This window comes from Podarcis bocagei, assembly GCF_964188305.1.
Source record: "Podarcis bocagei genome assembly, chromosome: 12".
Classification (NCBI taxonomy): Eukaryota; Metazoa; Chordata; class Lepidosauria; order Squamata; family Lacertidae; genus Podarcis; species Podarcis bocagei.
In genome coordinates, this window is record NC_138137.1 from 17531192 (window position 1) to 17551820 (window position 20629).

At 43.7% G+C, this 20629-nt stretch overlaps 1 protein-coding gene across 9 annotated transcripts in view; it reads right to left on the bottom strand.

Moving 5' to 3' along the window:
* Window positions 1-20629, bottom strand: part of RBMS3 (RNA binding motif single stranded interacting protein 3) — a gene marked incomplete at its 3' end in the record, with an annotated part of 773357 nt that overhangs the window by 58651 nt on the left and 694077 nt on the right. For all 9 annotated transcript variants that reach the window (XM_081164680.1, XM_081164679.1, XM_081164684.1 and 6 more), the window contains 2 exons: window positions 6360-6456; window positions 359-409 (listed from right to left, as the gene is read on the bottom strand). In XM_081164680.1, coding sequence (XP_081020806.1) covers window positions 359-409; window positions 6360-6456 — 148 coding nt within the window. The remainder of the gene's footprint in view (window positions 1-358; window positions 410-6359; window positions 6457-20629) is intronic.

Below are 20629 nucleotides of genomic sequence, written 5' to 3' on the forward strand. Positions count from 1 at the left end.
TGTCTTCTAAAAGTCAGATTAAACCTCAGCCTGGGAAACTTTAATACTCAAGAGTTCCTACAAAGCTAAAAATTGAACCATATTGCCCTTGACTGTGCATATGATTTTTAACTACAATGCATGTTAGCACCACACACAACAAAGATGCATAGAATCTACCAACTCGGATCTGCCTAATAACTATTCCACTAATCCTTGGCTTTTTTTTTTTTTTTTTTTGCAGCTGATATTACTCTCAGTAAATTCTCAACTAACTTGAGTAACCGCAGTAAACCTGCCACAACCAGTAAATTCAAGTTCCACTAGCTCCCAGAGAAAAAAGAAGAAACAAGAAAAGTGTGCATATCTGCTCACTTACTGTTGGTTGCATAACGTATGACGGATGAGGCATCCATGAAGTACTCTGAACCTGTGTATCAGAAAGCACTATATTAGCACAATGGTGTAAAAAAAAAAAAAACACACACACACACCCAAATTTGGCAATAATCTTGCTTTGAATAAAATACATAGCAAATTGAAACTTGCTGTAGCACTTTGGAAAATGCTGCAGCCATATTGCTGCAAGTTAATGGATGTAATTTCCCCCCCAGGTATCATCTATAGATTTGTGTTTTAAATCTTAATAGCAGGGCCTTGACAAGATTGATGCGGTGGGCTCAGATGCATCCTGCAAACTGCATGGCAGCAATTCTGGTCATCCTTCTGGTCTCCAACGGTCCACCTTGCAGGTAGGAGCACAGCTGCAAGGTTGATGCAGGTGGCAGCCCATAGAGAGAAATGTTGTGCGAAAGTAGAGCCTGACAAACATAGCTGTCAACCGCCCCTTATTTGGCAGGAAAGTCCCTTATCCCAGCACTGTGTCCCGCTGCTGTCCCTTATTGATGATGTCCCTTAAATTTCCCGGGTTTCAAAGGAAGCAGCTCCTCTCCCTACTCCCTGCCGGCCAGGGAGGAGGGAGGCTCCAACTGTGTTGCTTGGCTGCGTTGCTCACCCAATAAGGAGTCTAAGAACGACGGGCGGGGGTGGAGCTTGCATGCCTTGTGCCGATCAAATCGGCCGCGTTGCCTGGGGACTCGCCTTTGCTCAGTGCTTCCCAGCAGAGAGGTGATGGTGGTTTTCCTTGCTGCATCCCCTTTGCCGGGTTGCTGCGCTGTGGGAACCACCGCTTGAGGCTTCGTTTGGCTGCTGGCTGGGCTTTCTGCCTTTGGCTTGGAGGGGCTCAGAAGTTGAACATACCTGTGCCGGGAAAATCCCTTATTTTGGCTGCTGATCCCTTATTTTTGAGGCTGCTTGTCCCTTATTTTCAAATCTGTAAGTTGACAGCTATGCTGATAAATGGGCAAGCAATGCTACTAAAACTAACAAATAATGCTGAATATTGCAACTAAAATAGAGCCAGGGCAAGTTTATGTCAAAAGGGCATATTCCCCTGGTTTATGGACTACTTGACTCACAACTTTGTTCTGAGTCAATGTACACAAAAGAGATATACACACAAACAAGTGTACTACTGACAGAGGCTTTTGGTGTTTGTGATAAAATTTATCGGCTGCAATCAAAGCAATATATTACAGAGTTATACAATCAAGGGACAGTTTTCACATTACATAAATGGGCTTCCAGGAAAATCAATCAACTCAAGAGATGACTAGCATTTACTCTGGAATAATTAGGATGTTCTTGAGCAAGAAATGTGCACATCCTATGTTGACCAAATCCTCTTTAAATTAAAAACACAGTTCAAAAGTTGAGAAGCATGATTCCTAAGTAACCTAATTAAATTATTATTGGTAGGAAGTTAAAAGTTCAGTAGCCTTTCAGAAAATATTCCAGTTTCTCAATTAATACTGTCACTGCCCTTAGGTCATAGGATAAATATTTTTCAAAGAACAGCTAGAAATATAGGAAACTGTCTTATATCAGGCCTATAGTCCAGTGTTGTCTACTCAGAAGTGCACTGTACTCACTGTTTGTTGATCAATTTACAGAGCTCTTACAATAACACAACATATAACAGAGGAGAATGATTCTACAGAGCCTGAGCAAATCATCTTCCATAAGGGAGATGATCATAATCCCCAAAGTATGTCATTCATGTCAATTAGAAATCAAGCAAAATACTCTGGTGACATTGCAGCCTTCCCATTCAAGTTGTCTGAGTCAGTAAGTATCAAAGTTCACTCTGACTATTGCTCTGACAACTACATTTCCTTTGGTGGCATTTTTAGTAAATGTTTCAGATTTCCCTAGCAATTTTGCATTGTAGAAGTGATCATAGAATATGAATAACTGATTACAAATAAAGTAAAGTAACCACAACTTGCAGTGTGTGTGTGTGCGCGCGTGCGCATTCCACAAAGGCTCTTCTTTTTTCAAATACTGATCAGCATTTAGGACTACAGGTTATCAGGCGCTTGCCACCAGTTGGTATGAATTCTCAAAAGGGGATGATCCATTTTGAGGCAGCGGTAAAAGTGATGATTTCGAAATAATCGGCAAATACCACCAAGTGAATTTCAAGCTTGGCTAGGAAGCATTGCCACTTGGTGATGAGAAATGGAACTGCACGTTTTCTTTGAACAGGAAATTTCCTTTCCAAGTTCTGTCTTTGCTAATTCACTTGATAAGTCTTCTACAGAGGAAACAGTCTGCGCCCTTCTTTTTGCCTTTGTGGATTTTCATCCATTTAAATATATATCTCAAAAGGCATTTAAACATAATCTTCTGTCTTCCTTTCTTGAAAAAACTTTAAAACCTTTTAAGTTTACACCTATTCCTTCTGGGTTGTGTACTCATTTTCCCCCTCTCGGTTCTGTTTGACAAATACTTTCCCCCTCATTCTACAGAATCTGTTTTAATTCCTCAGATGTTTCAGAAACAAAAATTGTTCTCCTGTTTCTGCCCATTGCGCTCCGTATCTTATCTACCTATTTCACATAAAATTCTTTTGCTTTTATGTACTGCCATAACTCCTGAAACATCCTTAGGCAGAAAATTCAAAATAACTTCCCTAACCTCTTTTGAATAACCCATATTTCTTCACTACCTTTATTTGTTATTATCAGACTTCATAGCCACCAAAGCTGCAAGATTTGTATCTTACCTGCCCGCCTTCCCTAGAAACAAATTAGAACTTTTACGCTATATATTTCCTTGTGTTCAGTCACCTCATCTATTCCTGTGATTGACATCCTCTTCTGCTGACACTTTTGTTTATAAGAAATCCTACTATCTCTACCTCTAGCTTCCTTGCATTTTCTTCAATATTATCCTTCCTCTCCTAGCTATCAACATGGCACTGTCCCTCTGATATACTTAGGAAACACAATCTCAACAGAATCATCTGCGGCTAAATAATAGAATTCCCTTGAGGAAACATATGGTACTATCTCTAATATGAGTAACATCCAGAGCAGGCTTATGCAGTTCCGTAGTACATGAGGCTGCCTTTGAACATTGCAATTGTTCAATACAACAATCAGACTACTCACCAGAACGGATTGGTCAGAAAACCAGCCAACCCTGTGCTCCCCCCCCCAAAAAAAATCCCACTTTCTCCCAAATGGACTGAATACTTCCTCCCAAATGCTTCAGCTGTTCAGTGAAAACTATATTTGGTATTGGGTGCAAACGCTGTAGTTTCCACAGAACAACTGAGGCACCTGAAAGGACTGCTCGTGGTTTTCATTTCAGACTGTAGAAAAACTTTGTGGGAAAATGTTTGTCTCATAATTTTTAGAGCATTATAAACAGGCAAATTTGTATTCCAAACCATGTAACTGTGTGAGCTTTGTCAGCCTCTGTAATTGGACCCTTCATTAGCCTATAAACGTGGGACCCTAAGTATATTAAAGCCCATCTATTAAATAAGCTTATCTATCTATCTATCTATCTATCTATCTATCTATCTATCTATCTATCATCACAATTTCTGCATGAACTGAACTCGAACAAAATCAGTTGTCTCCTTTAACTCCCATCAGTCCCTCAATATTTAACTCCTATTGCTAACAACTGATTTATTTATTCTGTGGTGTTTCTACTCTTTTCTTATCTGATACATACCTGGTGATGGACAGTTATTTGTATGACAGTTATTTGTATGGCCTGGTGATGGCCAGTTATTATTCTACACATTAATAAGGGCTATTTGATTTGGCTTTGCATGTAGGAAAAGGAGAATCACTGGCATACAAGTCAGAAAACCAGAATATAATCTAGGAAAGGGTTACCTTTTCCTTTTGTTCAAAGTGGCTTTTGTCAAATATCCTTTTTTTAAGGCAGTATGTGCTTTCATACTCAGGGATACAAAAAGCTAACAAATCTTTCTACGCTCACCTAATAAGCATTTCCGTAATCAAGAAGTTATATAAATCCACTGTCTAAGAAACCCCTGGTAAACAAAGAATATTCTACAATGTGCTATTATTTCTCATATCATACACAGGACACATAGATCCATTAAGACAGTATCTAAAGAAATGTGAGAAAATGTTGCAGGACTGACTGATAAAATGTTGAAGGTAATGTAAAATATAGCATTCACTTTAAAATAGCCAAAATGTGTTAGTTCGGAAGAGAAAACTTAAATTGCACTGCCACCTATTGTTTTGGGTGAACTCTCATGCAGAAGAAAGAACTGTGTGAAGTCCTAGACTTGCTTCTGAGCACATGGTGTTGAGAAGGCTTCCTGGACTTGAAAATCATGAAGGTGGGGGAGGTCCCTTTCACTCCCATGGGAATGGTTTCCTCATTACTAGGCTCCCAATCCAGACTGGGACTCCCTGGGTGGTTCCTTTCAATTTTCCACTTGTAGTATGGCCCTCTGTTTCATGGAATTAAAGGTAAAGGGACCCCTGACCATTAGATCCAGTCACGAACGACTCTGGGGTTGCGGCGCTCATCTCGCTTTACTGGCCGAGGGAGCCGGAGTACAGCTTCCGGGTCATATGGCCAGCATGACTAAGCTGCTTCTGGCGAACCAGAGCAGTGCACGGAAATGCTGTTGACCTTCCCGCTGGAGTGGTACCTATTTATCTACTTGCACTGGCGTGCTTTCAAACTGTTAGGTTGGCAGGAGCAGGGAACGAACAACGGGAGCTCACCCCGTCGCAGGGATTCAAACCGCCCACCTTCTGATCGGCAAGCCCTAGGCTCTGTGGCGCCACCCATGTCCCTTTCATGGAATTAAGGAGCCATGAAAAAAGAAAAGTGCAATTCTCTGGTAAGAGCTATGCAGAATGTTTATTTTAAGCAGTGACAGAAGTTGTTGCAGGAAATATTGAACAAAACGTTGCCAGATTAAGGCAGCACAGTAGTCAGGGTGGAAGATACCCTTGGGAGTAGGGAAGCCCAGAATACATTATGTTGATAACGGAGGAAATATTTTTTTTAAAAAAGTTTATGATTGTTTATTACAGCTCACCACTTTTTTTCTTAATGCCAATCTTCATGTGTGGTGGAGTAGTTAAGAGTGCCTGACTAGGACCTGGGAAACCAGGGTTCAAATCCCCGCTTGGCCACGAAGCTCACCTACCTTGGACCAGTCTCTACCTCTCTGCCTAACCTACTTCACAGATTTGTTTGTGGGGGGTTAAATGAGGAAGAGGAGAATCCTGTGCACCACTTTCAGCTCCTTGGAACAAAGGTGGAATATAAATGCAATAAAATAAATACAGTGGTACCTCTGGATGTGAACAGGATTCTTTCCGGAGCCCCGTTCGCATCCAGAAGCGAACACAACCCGCGTCTGCGGGTCGCGATTTGCCGCTTCTGCACATCCGTGTGACGTCATTTTGACCATCTGCGCATGCGCGAGCAGCAAAACCCAGAAGTAATGGGCTCCATGACTTCCGGGTAGCCGCAGTGCGCAATCCGAAAATACTTATCCCAAATCTACTTCAACCCAAGGTTTTACTGTAAAATCAAGGTTTTAGTTTATGGGTACTTTTAAAGAGAAGTACATCTCACTGGGCAGATATAACAAACACAGAGTGAAGCGTTAAAACCCAAAGGAGACAAAATACATTCTGGCAACCTTCTACCCATTGCAAAAGAAAACATCCTATGTGTGTTTTGGGTAGGACTGACTGAACTGAAAATAAAATAAAAAAAACAGAGATTTATCTGAAAAGCTGGTTGAAATATGACAAATGCATAATAGGGTTTATTACTTAAAGTACACCTAGATCCTGAACGCACTAGGAATTTTAGAACAAATATGCACATATATTTTAAACGCTACCAAAACAGTTTATATAACAGCGTGACTAAAGTGTGCAGCAATTCACCATGCTGACATGCAAATCACAAAGACTCACTTAGTGATACGGGGGGCACATGCAGTTCCAACATACCTGATATGTAGAGACAGGGGAAGCAGCAATGAATGGCGTGATAGATGTCTGTGGAATCATGCGGTTTGTAGCAATGCTGTACGGTGAGGAATAAAATCTGCAAACAAAAAACAAAACAAAAGGAAGAGTCTTGAGGTGATGGACTGACATGCTGCAATGAACTGCTTCATAGCCATTAACAGCCAAACATAAACAGGAGTCCTGTTCCCCACCCCACAAAAAAAGAAAAGAAAAACAGCAACCCAGTGCCTTTTTCTTTTCACATGTGTTGGTCAAGAAGCTGGGAACAGCCCTAACTGCTGCAGCTCACTAGATCCACCACAGCAGGGTGCAACACACACCTGGGCCAGAGGGGGCATGGATTGGCTGCAGCCTGAATCACTGACACAACACCCACCTGCACCTAAGGCATAGGCAAACTTGGCCCTCAGATGTTTTGGGACTACAACTCCCATCATCCCTAACCACCGGTCCTGCTAGCTAGGGATCATGGGAGTTGTAGTCCCAAAAATCTGGAGGGCCAAGTTTGCCTGATCTAAGTTGATTGGGAAGATGTGGGAAGAGAGGCAAGCAGAGGCAGCAACAAATGATGGAGGAATAAGGGCAACATTATCACAATCTTGGAAGCAACCAAGAGAGTTGAGTAGAGGCACATTTAAGGCAGGGATTGCTAAAACAGAAGACTTTAAGTGGAGCATCTGCACAGTACTGGGCAATGGAGAGGAACTGCCTATAAAATGTTGGCTGGTAATTAAAACTCAATGAAGCTTCACAAGAACCCTTAACAAATGATGTAATGGATTTGTCAAGTTGCTTCAACCAACTTGAGCAGACTTGAGGCTCTTAAGTAGTTAGACGGCTACATTTTTCTGGGCTACAGACAAGAACAGTCGGTTCTTTGGATCATGGCCATGATGTTGGGAGAATAACAAAGAGAGAGAGAGAGAGAGAGAGAGAGAGAGAGAGAGAGAGAGAGAGAGAGAGAGTTTATTTTATTACTCAGGTTTCCAGCAATTTTAAAGTCAAGTGCCAGCTAAAAACTACAAACTTTCAAATACAACAGAACCAAGACCTACAAACTTTCTTATCTAATTCACTTGTTGCCTGTGGTTCACAACCCAACTAACACACAGCCCCTTGGGACGGGGGATGGGGGATGGGATGGGAACGTTATGTGTGAAATATAAAGAGAATGGAGGATGCCATGGTTTGATTGATTTGCAATCCCTATCAGATAGAGATGGATAATTAAAACTATCTATTAAATCATTCTTGACATGGGAGCAGAATTAAATTACGCCTTCCTACTCTGCTTCTTATGACATCAACTCCAACTGTAGAAGCAAAATGTGTTTCTTTTGGGGGGTGGCGGTTATTGGGTTGTTGTTTTTATTTTGGTTATGTATCTTGTGGTTTTCTATTTTGATGTTATTCTGTGAACCACCCTGAGACCTCCAGGTATATAAATTCAATAATAATAATAATAATAATAATAATAATAATAATAATAATAATAATAATAATTAATGGCAAAGTGTGACCTGTGATGTGAGAGGCTGAGAAAAGAATGTGCTGGAAGTTCCGCAGGGCATCAATGGCTGCTTCTGTTTGAACTACTCGCCTGTGATACTGGAAATCCCTCGCTCCAGTGAAGGACTGGGAGAGCTGTACTTCAGGAAGGGGAGTTTTGCTGTTTCCCTCCCGTAAAACCTTAGAAGGAACTAGGACCATGTCATATATGACTGCGTAGCAGAGTTTACTCATCCACTTGGGGGGAGCAAAGAGGAAAAGGCTGATGTAATAATAATAATAATAATAATAATAATAATATCTCACCCATCTGGCTAGCTTTCCCCAGCCACTCTGGGCAGCTTCCAGCAGAAAATTTTAAAAATGATGAAACGTTTAAAACTTCCTGATACATGTATGCAGCAGTCAGGAGGGCCACATTCTATGGAAAGTATTGGGGAAGAGATGTGTCACAATCTGGGCTTGCTGTATGATGAATCATAGAACTGTGGTGTTGGAAGGGTCCCTGAGGGTCATCTAGTCCAACCCCCTGCAATGCAGGAATCCAGCCCACAGCCGTCCCTGGGTGGGGGGCTCGAACCATTAACTTTCTGGTTAACAGTCAGATGCACTTATACCTTGCGCCACCTGCACTCATATTTTGGCCTATTTCATTGGAACTAGTAGGTGACTATTCAATGGAACTTTTCAATGAAGATAACCACTTGTTGACTACAACTATTATTATTAATCGAGTGAAGTTCTGTAACCACTGAACTACTTCAATGAAGTGCACTACTGCTTAATTGCAAGGACTGAACTATCAATCATAGAGAACTCTAGTCATGATTTAGTGTAATCATTTGAGTCTTTTATTGAACTGAGCGTGGTTTAATTACAGTTAGCAGATCTTCAAAGGTTGAATAGACAAAATAATTGAACGAATCCAAATGAAACTCACAAGTCTTTGTTCTGGCAACAGATGCATAATTAAACAACCTAATTATGTGCTGTATCAGTTGGTAACGGATTGCTAAACCAAGTTAACTGATGGGTAGAGGAAACGGCTCTGATTCTCAGTGACTCTCAAGGATCCCAGATAGAGATCTTTCAGATCACTTAACTATGTGATCCTTTTTAAACTGGAGATGCCCTAGACCAAACCTGGAACCTTCTACGTACATGCAATACATGTGCTCCACTACTGAGCTTTGATCTTTCTCCAAGTCATAGAATCATAGAATCATAGAGTTGGAAGAGACCACAAGGGCCATCGAGTCCAACCCCCTGCCAAGCAGGAAACACCATCAGAGCACTCCTGACATATGGTTGTCAAGCCTCTGCTTAAAGACCTCCAAAGGAGGAGACTCCACCACACTCCTTGGCAGCAAATTCCACTGTCGAACAGCTCTTACTGTCAGGAAGTTCTTCCTAATGTTTAGGGGGAATCTTCTTTCTTGTAGTTTGGATCCATTGCTCCGTGTCCGCTTCTCTGGAGCAGCAGAAAACAACCTTTCTCCCTCCTCTATATGACATCCTTTTATATATTTTCACCCCTTAACCTCCTCTTCTCCAGGCTAAACATGCCCAGCTCCCTTAGCCGTTCCTCATAAGGCATCGTTTCCAGGCCTTTGACCATTTTGGTTGCCCTCCTCTGGACACGTTCCAGTTTGTCAGTGTCCTTCTTGAACTGTGGTGCCCAGAACTGGACACAGTACTCCAGGTGAGGTCTGACCAGAGCAGAATACAGTGGCACTATTACTTCCCTTGATCTAGATGCTATACTCCTATTGATGCAGCCCAGAATTTCATTGGCTTTTTTAGCTGCCGCGTCACACTGTTGGCTCATGTCAAGTTTGTGGTCAACCAAGACTCCTAGATCCTTTTCACATGTACTGCTCTCAAGCCAGGTGTCACCTATCTTGTATTTGTGCCTCTCATTTTTTTTTGCCCAAGTGCAATACTTTACATTTCTCCCTGTTAAAGTTCATCTTGTTTGTTTTGGCCCAGTTCTCCCAGTGTTGGTGATTACGTTCGTTAAGCAATAATGATTCACTAACTATTGATGGGAAATTGAGGCATTTCATCGTTTTTTTGTCAAGTAAAGAGCAAAAGGGGTAGTTTCTCTACTGAGAAAATACACTTTGAGGCTCAAGAGTAATTCCCAAGGAGTTCAAAGTCCAAACTCAAGGGGAATCTAGGCTATCCGGAAGAACAATTTCAAAGGTTTAAAAGGATTTGACATTCAGATGTCCAGCTGCCATTGGATTAGCCTAGAGGGCTATAGTAAGTTCAATCCATTGAAAGACAATGGCTAGAGATGTCTCTGCAATCGGAATCTCCAGAAAGGAGGCTATTTTGAGGAAAATATGAAATGAAGACCTTTTTGAAATAAAAGGTAAAAAAAAATAATTGAGGTTGTAATAGGTATACACCCCTAAGCACTGATGATGTGTCTGAATGGGGGGGGGGGAAATGTAGCAATGAGATATTACCTATTAATTAAATATTTTTTAGAATGACACTGGGTCTCTGGAAACAAGATGGAAGAAGCTTGTTGGGCCTTATCTATAGTTGAACAACATTAAACAACAGAGGACGCCCGACTGATTTTACACGTTTGACCAACTTGCTAAAACAAACTTCTCCCTTGCTTTTGTTTCTAGCTCAAATAAGAAATTTCCTTCTAAAGATAATTAGCCTTTGTCAGTTAATTCTATTTCTATATTACGTCCCATTTTTCCCTCTGTCCTTTTCTTGAACTGAACAGCAGCTATACATAACAATAAATAAGACCTTGTCTGTGAACATCAAAGGACTAATCTGCCTCTAAAAAGCTGGAAAACTGCAAGGCTAATGAGAAGGAAAACGTTGGTATTATCTGCCTCCATATTAAAAGAGGTGGTAGAAAGTCACTAAATTAGAGAAAATGGATTTGGCAGAGAACAAAAGGCCTATATAAATACTGTAAATAAATAACTAAAAACTTAAGCCTGGAAGGGTAGCTATAATGATGAAGGACAGGTTATTCTGGAACCCTGTATTACTTATTAAAACAGATGGTAGAGTTATCTTTCAGTGAAATCTGCAAAAATTTACGATTCAAATAGCTTGATGACTGATTCCTTTGTCAAAATGTTTTCACTGTAAATGTCTGTATATAAATTTCCCCTCAGCTCTTTTTGCTGGCCCATGTAGGACCAGCATGGATAGTTGGCCCCGGTGAATATTTGGCATTTTCTCCCCTTATGGCTTTGATCTATAGGCTACCACTAAAACGAGGCTGCATTTTAAGCTGCATTTTAAACTATATTCTAACTTATATTTTAATCAACTTGTTTTTGTTTTTAATGTTTTTACTGTATTTATATTCAGTGTTAGCCACCCTGAGCCTGGTCTTGGCCGGGGAGGGTGGGTATAAATAAAATTATCATCATCATCATCATCATCATTATAACTTTGTAATATATGGAAACATTACAATGGGGGGAAAACTTTCTTTTGAATGGTCACATTATGTGCCTCCATATAGTTCTATTTGTTACAATATTACTAATGAATTAAGTTATAGTTTTCCTTTCCATGGGACCATATCAGTGAGGCCAGAGGCTGGTCTTGTCAACTAGGCAGCCCAGGACCTCTATACACACTTGCTGGGAGCTTGAAGGGCCCTGCCTGCTCCTCTCCACTTGGCTTGGGGTGGGGCCTGACAGGCTCCATAAAGGACTACTGCTGCTGCTGCTGCTGCTGCTGCTGGGCAGAGAGGGCTCCGTTTTTGTTTTTCAAATTGCTTTTATTTTTTTTACCTATGTCATTTTAAATTGTGATTGATATTGATGCTGTATTCTTAGTTTCAGATTTTATGATTTATGTGGAAATTGTTTTCCATTTGGTTGTGTACTTTTTGATGTGTTTTATTTATTGCCTACGAATTTTGTTATACAGTGGACGCTAGGGTTGCGAACGTGATCCGTGCGGGAAGCACGTTCACAACCCGCAGCGCCGCACCTGTGTACGCGCGGCTTGCGATTCGGCACTTCTGCGCATGCGCGCTTGCCAAAACCCGGAAGTAACCCGTTCTGGTACTTCTGGGTTTCGGCGGGTCCGTAAGCTGAAAAAACGCAACCTGAAGCATCCGCAACCCGAGGTGTGACTGTACAGTGGTACCTCGGGTTACATACGCTTCAGGTTACATATGCTTCAGGTTATACACTCCACTAAGCCAGAAATAGTGCTTCAGGTTAAGAACAGTTTCAGGTTAAGTACAGACCTCCGGAACGAATTAAGTACTTAACCTGAGGTACCACTGTATTGGTAATTATGGAAATGTTGTCATGTTGTAAGCCGCCTTGAGCATTGTTTTACCTATGGGAAGGCGGCATACAAATAAAATGATGATGATGTTGTTGTTGTTGATGATGATGATGCTCCTCAGAAAGCTCACTTCGCTGCTGCTAACTCAGCGGTTTGACTTCACCCCTGGAGGCGCACTCCATTGGCTCTCGAGACTGACGGATGCCAACAAATAAATCCCTACTGCACTCCAGAAGAAGAAGAAGAAGAGTTTGGATTTGATATCCCGCCTTTCACTCCCCTTCAGGAGTCTCAAAGCGGCTAACATTCTCCTTTCCCTTCCTCCCCCACAACAAACACTCTGTGAGGTGAGTGGGGCTGAGGGACTTCACAGAAGTGTGACTGGCCCAAGGTCACCCAGCAGCTGCATGTGGAGGAGCGGAGACACGAACCCGGTTTCCCAGATTACGAGACTGCCGCTCTTAACCACTACACCACACTGGCTCTCAGTTCTCTTGATCACTTGATAACAATTTGTCTAATAGTTGGCAATAATATATTATCCTTGTTGTTCCACTGATGGAACAACAAACCAATGAATTGATTTATAGTCTAAAGGTAAAGGGAGCCCTGACCATTAGGTCTAGTCATGGCCGACTCTGGGGTTGTGGCGCTCATCTCGCTTTACTGGCCGAGGGATCCGGCGTACAGCTTCCGGGTCACGTGGCCAGCATGTGGCAAACCAGAGCAGCGAGCGGAAACGCCATTTACCTTCCCGCTGGAGCGGTACCTATTTATCTACTTGCACTTTGACGTGCTTTCTAACTGCTAGGTGGGCAGGAGCAGGGACCGAGCAACAGGAGCTCACCCCATCGCGGGGATTCAAACCACCAACCTTCTGATCGGCAAGTCCTAGGCTCTGTGGTTTAACCCACAGCACCACCCGCGCTCCAGATTTACAGTCTACAAGCATCCAAATACATAAATATGGGAGGGTGTTTTTTTTTTTACAATTATTAATAATCTTTTTTTAAAAAGCTTATTTTTTGTTCAATTTATTTTAATCTCTAATAATATTAATAATAATAAAATACCCCACCCATCTGGCGGGGTTCCCCCAATCAAAGAAACAATCAAAGAACTAGAAACTTCCTTAAAAACTTTGTGTGGTTATTTATTATTGCATCTGCAGAAAACAGCAGCAGGAGACTTTTTCAGGTGGTCTGCAATTTAGCGGAACCACCTGCTACATCGGGGCCCAGTACGGGCCACATGATCTCCTGCAATGATTTTGCAAAGTTTTTTGCAGATAAAGTCGCTCAGATTTGGGAAGAGGTAGACGCCACCGTGGGAGCAGGGCCGGGGCGGGAGAGTGCTAGAGTCCTGTCTAGTCAAATTGCATGGGATCAATTCCAATCTGTTACCTCCGAGGATGTGGACAGGCTGCTTGGACGAGTGAAACCAACCACCTGTCTCCTTGATCCTTGCCCATCCTGGCTTATAAAAGCTAGCTGGGAAGGACTGGGTGATGGGCTTCGTGGGGTGGTGAATGCTTCCCTCCGTGAGGGAGCCTTCCCAGACCCGCTGAAAGAGGCGGTTATTAAACCGCTTCTTAAAAAACCATCTTTAGATGCGGCCACGATGGCCAACTATCGCCCAGTCTCTAATCTTCCATTCTTGGGCAAGGTGATTGAGCAAGTGGTTGCTGAACAACTCCAGGCACGCCTGGGAGAAGCGGACCATTTGGATCCCTTCCAATCGGGATTCAGGCCTCATCACGGGACTGAAACTGCCTTGGTCGCAGTGAAGAGAAATAAAGTCCTCCCCAAAACACAGGTACACAAAAATATTCTTCTTTGGTTCCCATATTTTCAAATTAGATCATGCATTTATAGTTATGGGAAAAATATGATCATTGGTCTGGTAGACAAAATGTATACGTTATTAATGATACTGGATACAACATCCCATAATATTAAAGAGGACAAGAAAAGAGCCTGCCCTCCAACATCTCCAGTACAATTTGAGAATGGAGTTGAAAACAGTCTTTCGGAAAATTGCGAGTTAAAAACATAAAGGAAGGTGATTATAAAATACCAGTGACATTTGAGTCCATGTATGTTAAGTAAAATTTAAATAAGGATAACTGCTGAAGCTAAGAACACATTAAGTCAAATTTTGTTAATATGTATTTGGACTTCTTCAGCTAACAGCCTATACTGGATAAGAAATTTAAAATGTAATTTAAGAAGTTACAGGATAATATTTACCAACAGATATTGTTCTGATGCTTGTGAGGTCTCTTCAACAAATGAATAACTATCATTTGGAAATGGTAATATGTTTACTTACTGCAGTATGCATATGTTGCTGCATATTGGGGAGGAATTGATCAGTCACCATTGCTCGATTGGTTTTTCCGGATCTGGGATCTTATATATAGGCCTAACGTCGTAATCATATACATACTGTGATGGGATGATTAGCTGCTTGTGCGTAAAATCGTGGTCCCTCAGAGTTTGTGCAACTCCACAAACCTCTGTGTGTGACAGAGCTCCTCAGACATGTCTGCCCTAGTCACTTGCAGATTCCGACAGTGGTTGTTTTCGGAAGCGCTTCCAGCATAGAAGCTCCTTAACGGAAACACGTCTTCTGGACTCACGACGTGACAGCTTCCGGCGAGGAATGGGTCCCCCTATGGGAGCTTCTGACACCTCCCCACTGTTCTCGCTGGACGTGTCTGAGCCCTCCCTCTTGCTCGCTTTTCCTCAGAGATCCCCCCTTTCCCTGCTAGTTCCTGCTTTAGCTGCTGCGTCTCTCTCAGCCTTCGTGAGACTTTCCTCCAGAGACCCATCTCTCCCCCTGCTGGTCCCTGCTTCCGCTGCTGAGTCCCTCCCAGCCTCCGTGAGCCCTCTCCCCACCTGTTCCTCCGATGGCAGTTCCCTGACATCCACCTCCCCTCCAGGACCCCCTTCACCCCCGCCCATTCCCTCTCCTCTGGGCGGTGAGGAGGTAAAACCCTGAAAAGAATCCTCTTCATCTTCAGACGTCTCGAACATTTCCCTCCATCGGTCGCCGTTCCGGCTCGCTGAATCCTCCTCCTCCTCGGAATCTGTGAACCCCTCCAACTCTTCTTCTTCGTCGGTGGTGGCAAAGTATTCCCTCCGGAACCTCGCCACTGGCTGAGGTTTACGTGGGAACCTCTGATGAAAAGTTTCTATTAAAACCTCGTCATTGACATCCTCTGCCATGACCCAGGTGTTTTCCGACTCCGGTTCCCCTTCCCACGTTACCAAATACTCTACTTGATCTCCCTTCTTCCCTGGCTGCAGAAGAAGCACCGCCCCTATGGCTCTGTCTGATGCGTCTGTTTCGACTCTCATCTTTTTGTGTAAATCCACATGCAGAAGTTGTCCTTCAGAGGCGAAGGCCCTTTTCAGTTCCTCAAAAGCTCGCTCCACCTCCTCAGTCCAAACAAATTTCTTCTTACTGCTGAGACAGTCCGTAATGGGCGCCGTCAGGTGTGCAAAGTTTCGGATGAACTTACGATAAAAGTTCCCAAACCCTAGGAACCTCTGCACATCCTTCTTGGTTTTGGGTGTTTTCCATTCCAGCACTGCCTGGACCTTGCCGGGATCCATGGCCAATCCCTTGTCTCACAGGCGGTACCCCAGGAATTCCACCTCCTTGGTATGAAACTGACACTTCTCCAGTTTCACCCACAGCCTGTTGGCTTGCAGCCTGCTCAACACTTCTCTGACGTCTCTCACATGCTGCTCCTCATTCTCAGAATACACCAACACGTCATCTAGGAAGGCCACACAATTCTTGTAAAGCAAAGGCCCCAGTACGTGGTTCATAAACGATTGGAAGCACGCCGAGCCTGCTTGTAAGCCAAATGGCATCACGAGATATTCAAATGCCCCCAAAGGGGTGAACATGGTGGTTTTCCATTCATCCCCTTTCCTTATACGTATCAGGTTGTACGCCCCCCTTAGGGCCAGCTTTGTAAAAATCTTTCCCTTCCGCACCCTGGTCAAAATGTCGTCAATCCTGGGCATAGGGAAAGCCAAGGGTTCTGACACTGCGTTTAACGCCCTGAAGTCACACACAAGTCTCGGCTTGTCCGTGTTTTTTTATCCACAAAAAACACTGGGCTACCTCCCACTGCTTTGGACTCTCTGATGAAGCCTCTCTTCAGGTTCTTGTCAATGAACTCTCTTAGCTCCTGCATTTCTCTGTCTGACATGGCATACAACTTGCCTACAGGAAGCTGTGCCCCAGGGAGTAAATTGATTTGACAGTCAAAGGGCCTATGCAGGGGTAGTTGGTCAGCTTCCTTCTCGCTGAACACGTCGCTGAGATCTGCGTATTGTGGTGGTACCTTCACCTTCTCCATTACTTCCGTCCCTGCTAGGGTGGCTTGGGCCCCTGCTGAACCCTTTCCCCCTTTGCAGTGTTCTAAGCAATGTGCTGAACCAAAGGAAACCACTCTCTGATGCCAGCCCACCAGCGGATCATGTAACGCTAGCCAGCTCATCCCCAAAATAATAGGAGCTCCTCCCAAGGTGGCCACATTAAACGCTATCAGTTCTGTGTGCCTTGCCACCTTCATTATCATTGGGACGGTCTGCAAGCTGACTTCTCCCAACAACTCCCTGCCATCGATCGTGGTCACCTGCAGGGGGTTGCTTAAAGGGATCGTCTGTATCTGGTGTTCAGCTGCAAACTCTTTGCTCATGAAATTGCAGGAGCTGCCTGAGTCCAACAGCGCCTTTATCTTTAGGGGGTGTCCATTTTGCAGCTCTAGCGACACTTCAATCACTAGGGCAGGTTGAGGAGCTTCTGGCATGGGCACTTTCACTGCTCTTTGGCCTGGCTGCTGTGCCCCGACGCTGGCAACCAGGCGTTGGCTTTTACCTGCTCCGGTTTTTCCTCCTCTCTTCCCTCAACAGCTCCCACCATCCCTTGCCATTCCTTCCTCTGGGGGCAGACTCTGGCAAAGTGACCTGGCTGTTGGCAGAGATAGCATTTCCGGGCGCCTTTTCCCTCCTTCTTTCCCCCCTCACTGGGCTTTGAAACTGCGCGCGCGCGCTGTTCCGATTTCCATCGGCTCTGCCGGCGGGAAAGTTGTCTCTGGAATGTCAGGAATGCGGAACTCCTTCCAGCGTTCCCCCTTCCCTTCCCGCCTCTCCAAAGCTCTCGCCTCCTGGCGCGCTCCTATGGTCAGCGCAGATATAGTCAGCTGATCCATAGAATCCGCCCTAGGACCCCGGGAAAGTTCGTCTTTCACAGCCGAAGCAAGGCCTTCTTCAAATAGCATTTGAATGGGTGCCGCCGATAAGTCCCACCCCAATCTGTGAACCAGCATGGTGAACTCAGTCCAGTACTCACGGACAGATCGGCTTCCCTGCTTGCAAGCCATTAGCTGTCTGCGCACCACTCCCTCCTCAATATCGCTGGAAAACATGAGATCCATTGCACGAAAGAACTTCATGGTGTCCTTTAGGACGTCATTGTGCGTTGCCATCAGGGGTCTAACCCAGTCCCTCGCCCCTTTTTCAAGATGCCCAATCACAAAAGCCACTCGCGATTCCTCGTCAGGGAATTCATCAAACTGCACATTGAGGGCATATTGCATCTCTGTTCTAAAGGCATGGTAGTCCTTGGGGTCCCCCCCAAACTTCTGCACCAATCCTGGTACCTTTCTGGTGAACTGGGTGGCTCTCCCCTTCTTGTCTGCATCCTGAGCCCTTCTCTCCTCAAGCCTCGCCGTCTGCAGCGCCAGTTGGATTTCCAACGCTCGGTACCTTTCTTCCAAGCTTGGACCCGCTCCAACTCCTGCCTCTCCGGTTCCGGCTGGGTCGCTCATGATGCCTTCTCCTGCACAGGCAGCTTACAAAGACTGTCGGAATGCTGTGATGGGATGATTAGCTGCTTGTGCGTAAAATCGTGGTCCCTCAGAGTTTGTGCAACTCCACAAACCTCTGTGTGTGACAGAGCTCCTCAGACATGTCTGCCCTAGTCACTTGCAGATTCCGACAGTGGTTGTTTTCGGAAGCGCTTCCAGCATAGAAGCTCCTTAACGGAAACACGTCTTCTGGACTCACGACGTGACAGCTTCCGGCGAGGAATGGGTCTCCCTATGGGAGCTTCTGACACCTCCCCACTGTTCTCGCTGGACGTGTCCCTGAGCCCTCCCTCTTGCTCGCTTTCCCTCAGAGATCCTCCCCTTTCCCTGCTAGTTCCTGCTTTAGCTGCTGCGTCTCTCTCAGCCTTCGTGAGACTTTCCTCCAGAGACCCATCTCTCCCCCTGCTGGTCCCTGCTTCCGCTGCTGAGTCCCTCCCAGCCTCCGTGAGCCCTCTCCCCACCTGTTCCTCCTATGGCAGTTCCCTGACACATACTGACTTGAAAGCATAGTCATGTTTAAGACTGCACTGTAATGATTCAAATGAGAGCACTCAGTGGGACAATAGGGTTATTCAAAGATGGAGTTTATTAATCACTTATTAGAACTACTTGAATGACAACATAAATTTATATAAGCTTGTCCCTGATACCCTCCTGCTTTTTTTAGACTATACCTCCCATCATTCCTGACCATTTGGCTGATGTGAGTTGGAGGAACAAACCTCTTGGGAGAGGCTGGTTTATTTTCTCTTGAGGTTTAGAGCTTACAGTTAATAAAAGTAAGCAATCGGGCATTTAGTTGTGTTAAGATGGGGACAGCGGCAGGGAGAAAAAGAAGTCAAAAGTAATCTGTCAGAAATTTCATTTCAGTAATAAATAAAAAGAAAGATTTCAAAATATGTGTGGCAAGCATACTAGGCTCTGGAAAGGGGTGGTGGAGGAGGGGAATTAAAGAAAACAGCAATAAATTTCTGTTCAGTACTGCCTACATACTAAATGCTTGACAACAAATGTCTGTGGTTTTAGCTTTCAAACATAGCTGGGTAATATTTTGCAGGTGTCCTATTTATGAGGTAATGAATGAGGAGATAGGAACATTTTACACACCACTGGTGCTCTTTGGTCATCAAGCAAGAGCCTTTTTTAAAAAAAAAGGTGGGTTCTGAATGCATTTATATTTCATTGGCTCACCAGGAATATTGGCAAGTTCTCTCTATTTCATTAGCACGCCTGTGTTGGCCACTAGGAGTGGACACTGGTTCCCTGACAAATTTTGGTTTTAAGTACATAAGCAAAATGAATCTAGAGATGCTAAATGAAAATGATCAGTACATGATTATAGTACTGGGATTTATAGGGTACTTGGTTTGAAAATGAAATAAATGTAAGTAAGCCTGCAATAACCAGAACTGTGTGTTTTTGCTCTTTTCTGTTCTAATCCTTTCCATCACATGGACAATATTTCCCCCTAAGAGGTTAAAAACATTGCCACTTAGATGGATGCAATGTAGATGAAAGACTGTAGAGGGTAAGAAAGTATACAAAGAGAGAAACGTCCTACTTGAACCTCCCAATACTCCTACCTGGGAATAAGCTTTTCGTGAATCACATTTGATGCGACTTTTGAAAAAATGGCTTGCTTAAGCCCAGGACTTGATAGGCAGCTAACCATTTCCTTTTCAGTTAAAGAGAAGCAGTTATCTAAATAGCATTTAAGCCTGGAAAATACATACTCAAGCAACAGCAAGGAGCAAAAAACATACACAGACCACATGTCTCTCTCAGCTTTCATGTCAAGGACTTTTCACCGTAATAACTTGCAAATGCTCTCTTATAAGACTTAAGATAAAATAGGTTTTCAGACGCTCATGCAGCTTCCTAAGCTTTCAGGAGGAGAAGACAAGATTTCGTTGCTTAAGGAGAATTCAGTGGTCTGGTAGGAAGGACATAGTACTTGGACGTAAACAAGTACTTGGACATAGTACTTGGACGTAAAGACGTTTTTTCCTTTATTCATTTCCTCTTAAAGAATTCATCTTTTTTCCTCTTCCCTCAATTTTCCATAACTCTAAGGCACCTTGGTTGGGTTTTGGATTTCTTTTGGCATTGAAAGGTGAGGAATACATACATTTTAAAAATTCTTCCTCACTCGTAATTATTTCTACCAAGGAACGTTTAGAAATCCCATTTCAGACCAATGGAGAAGCAAAAGGATCAAAAGTTAATTCCCATTATCTCCTAGGTTGCCTGTTTTATAGCTTATACAATCTTTGTAAGAAGTTAAGAAGACATCCGAAGAGTTGGCACACTGGAACCCTGTTCTGTCTTTCTGGTTTCTCCAGAGCTTTCTAGTCCAAAAGAAAGGCAACTTACTGCCCTCTTCACCTGCTGCTTTCTTAGCCTTAGCAAACCTCAAAAAAGGCTCTCTTCCATCTCTCACAGCAGCTAACTGCTCTGACCTTTGCATATTCTCTTCTAACACTGCTTTTGATTGACTCCACCAAATCTCACTAAATCATACAAAGGGCGTGGGTGACATTTTTCTAGCCTAAGGACC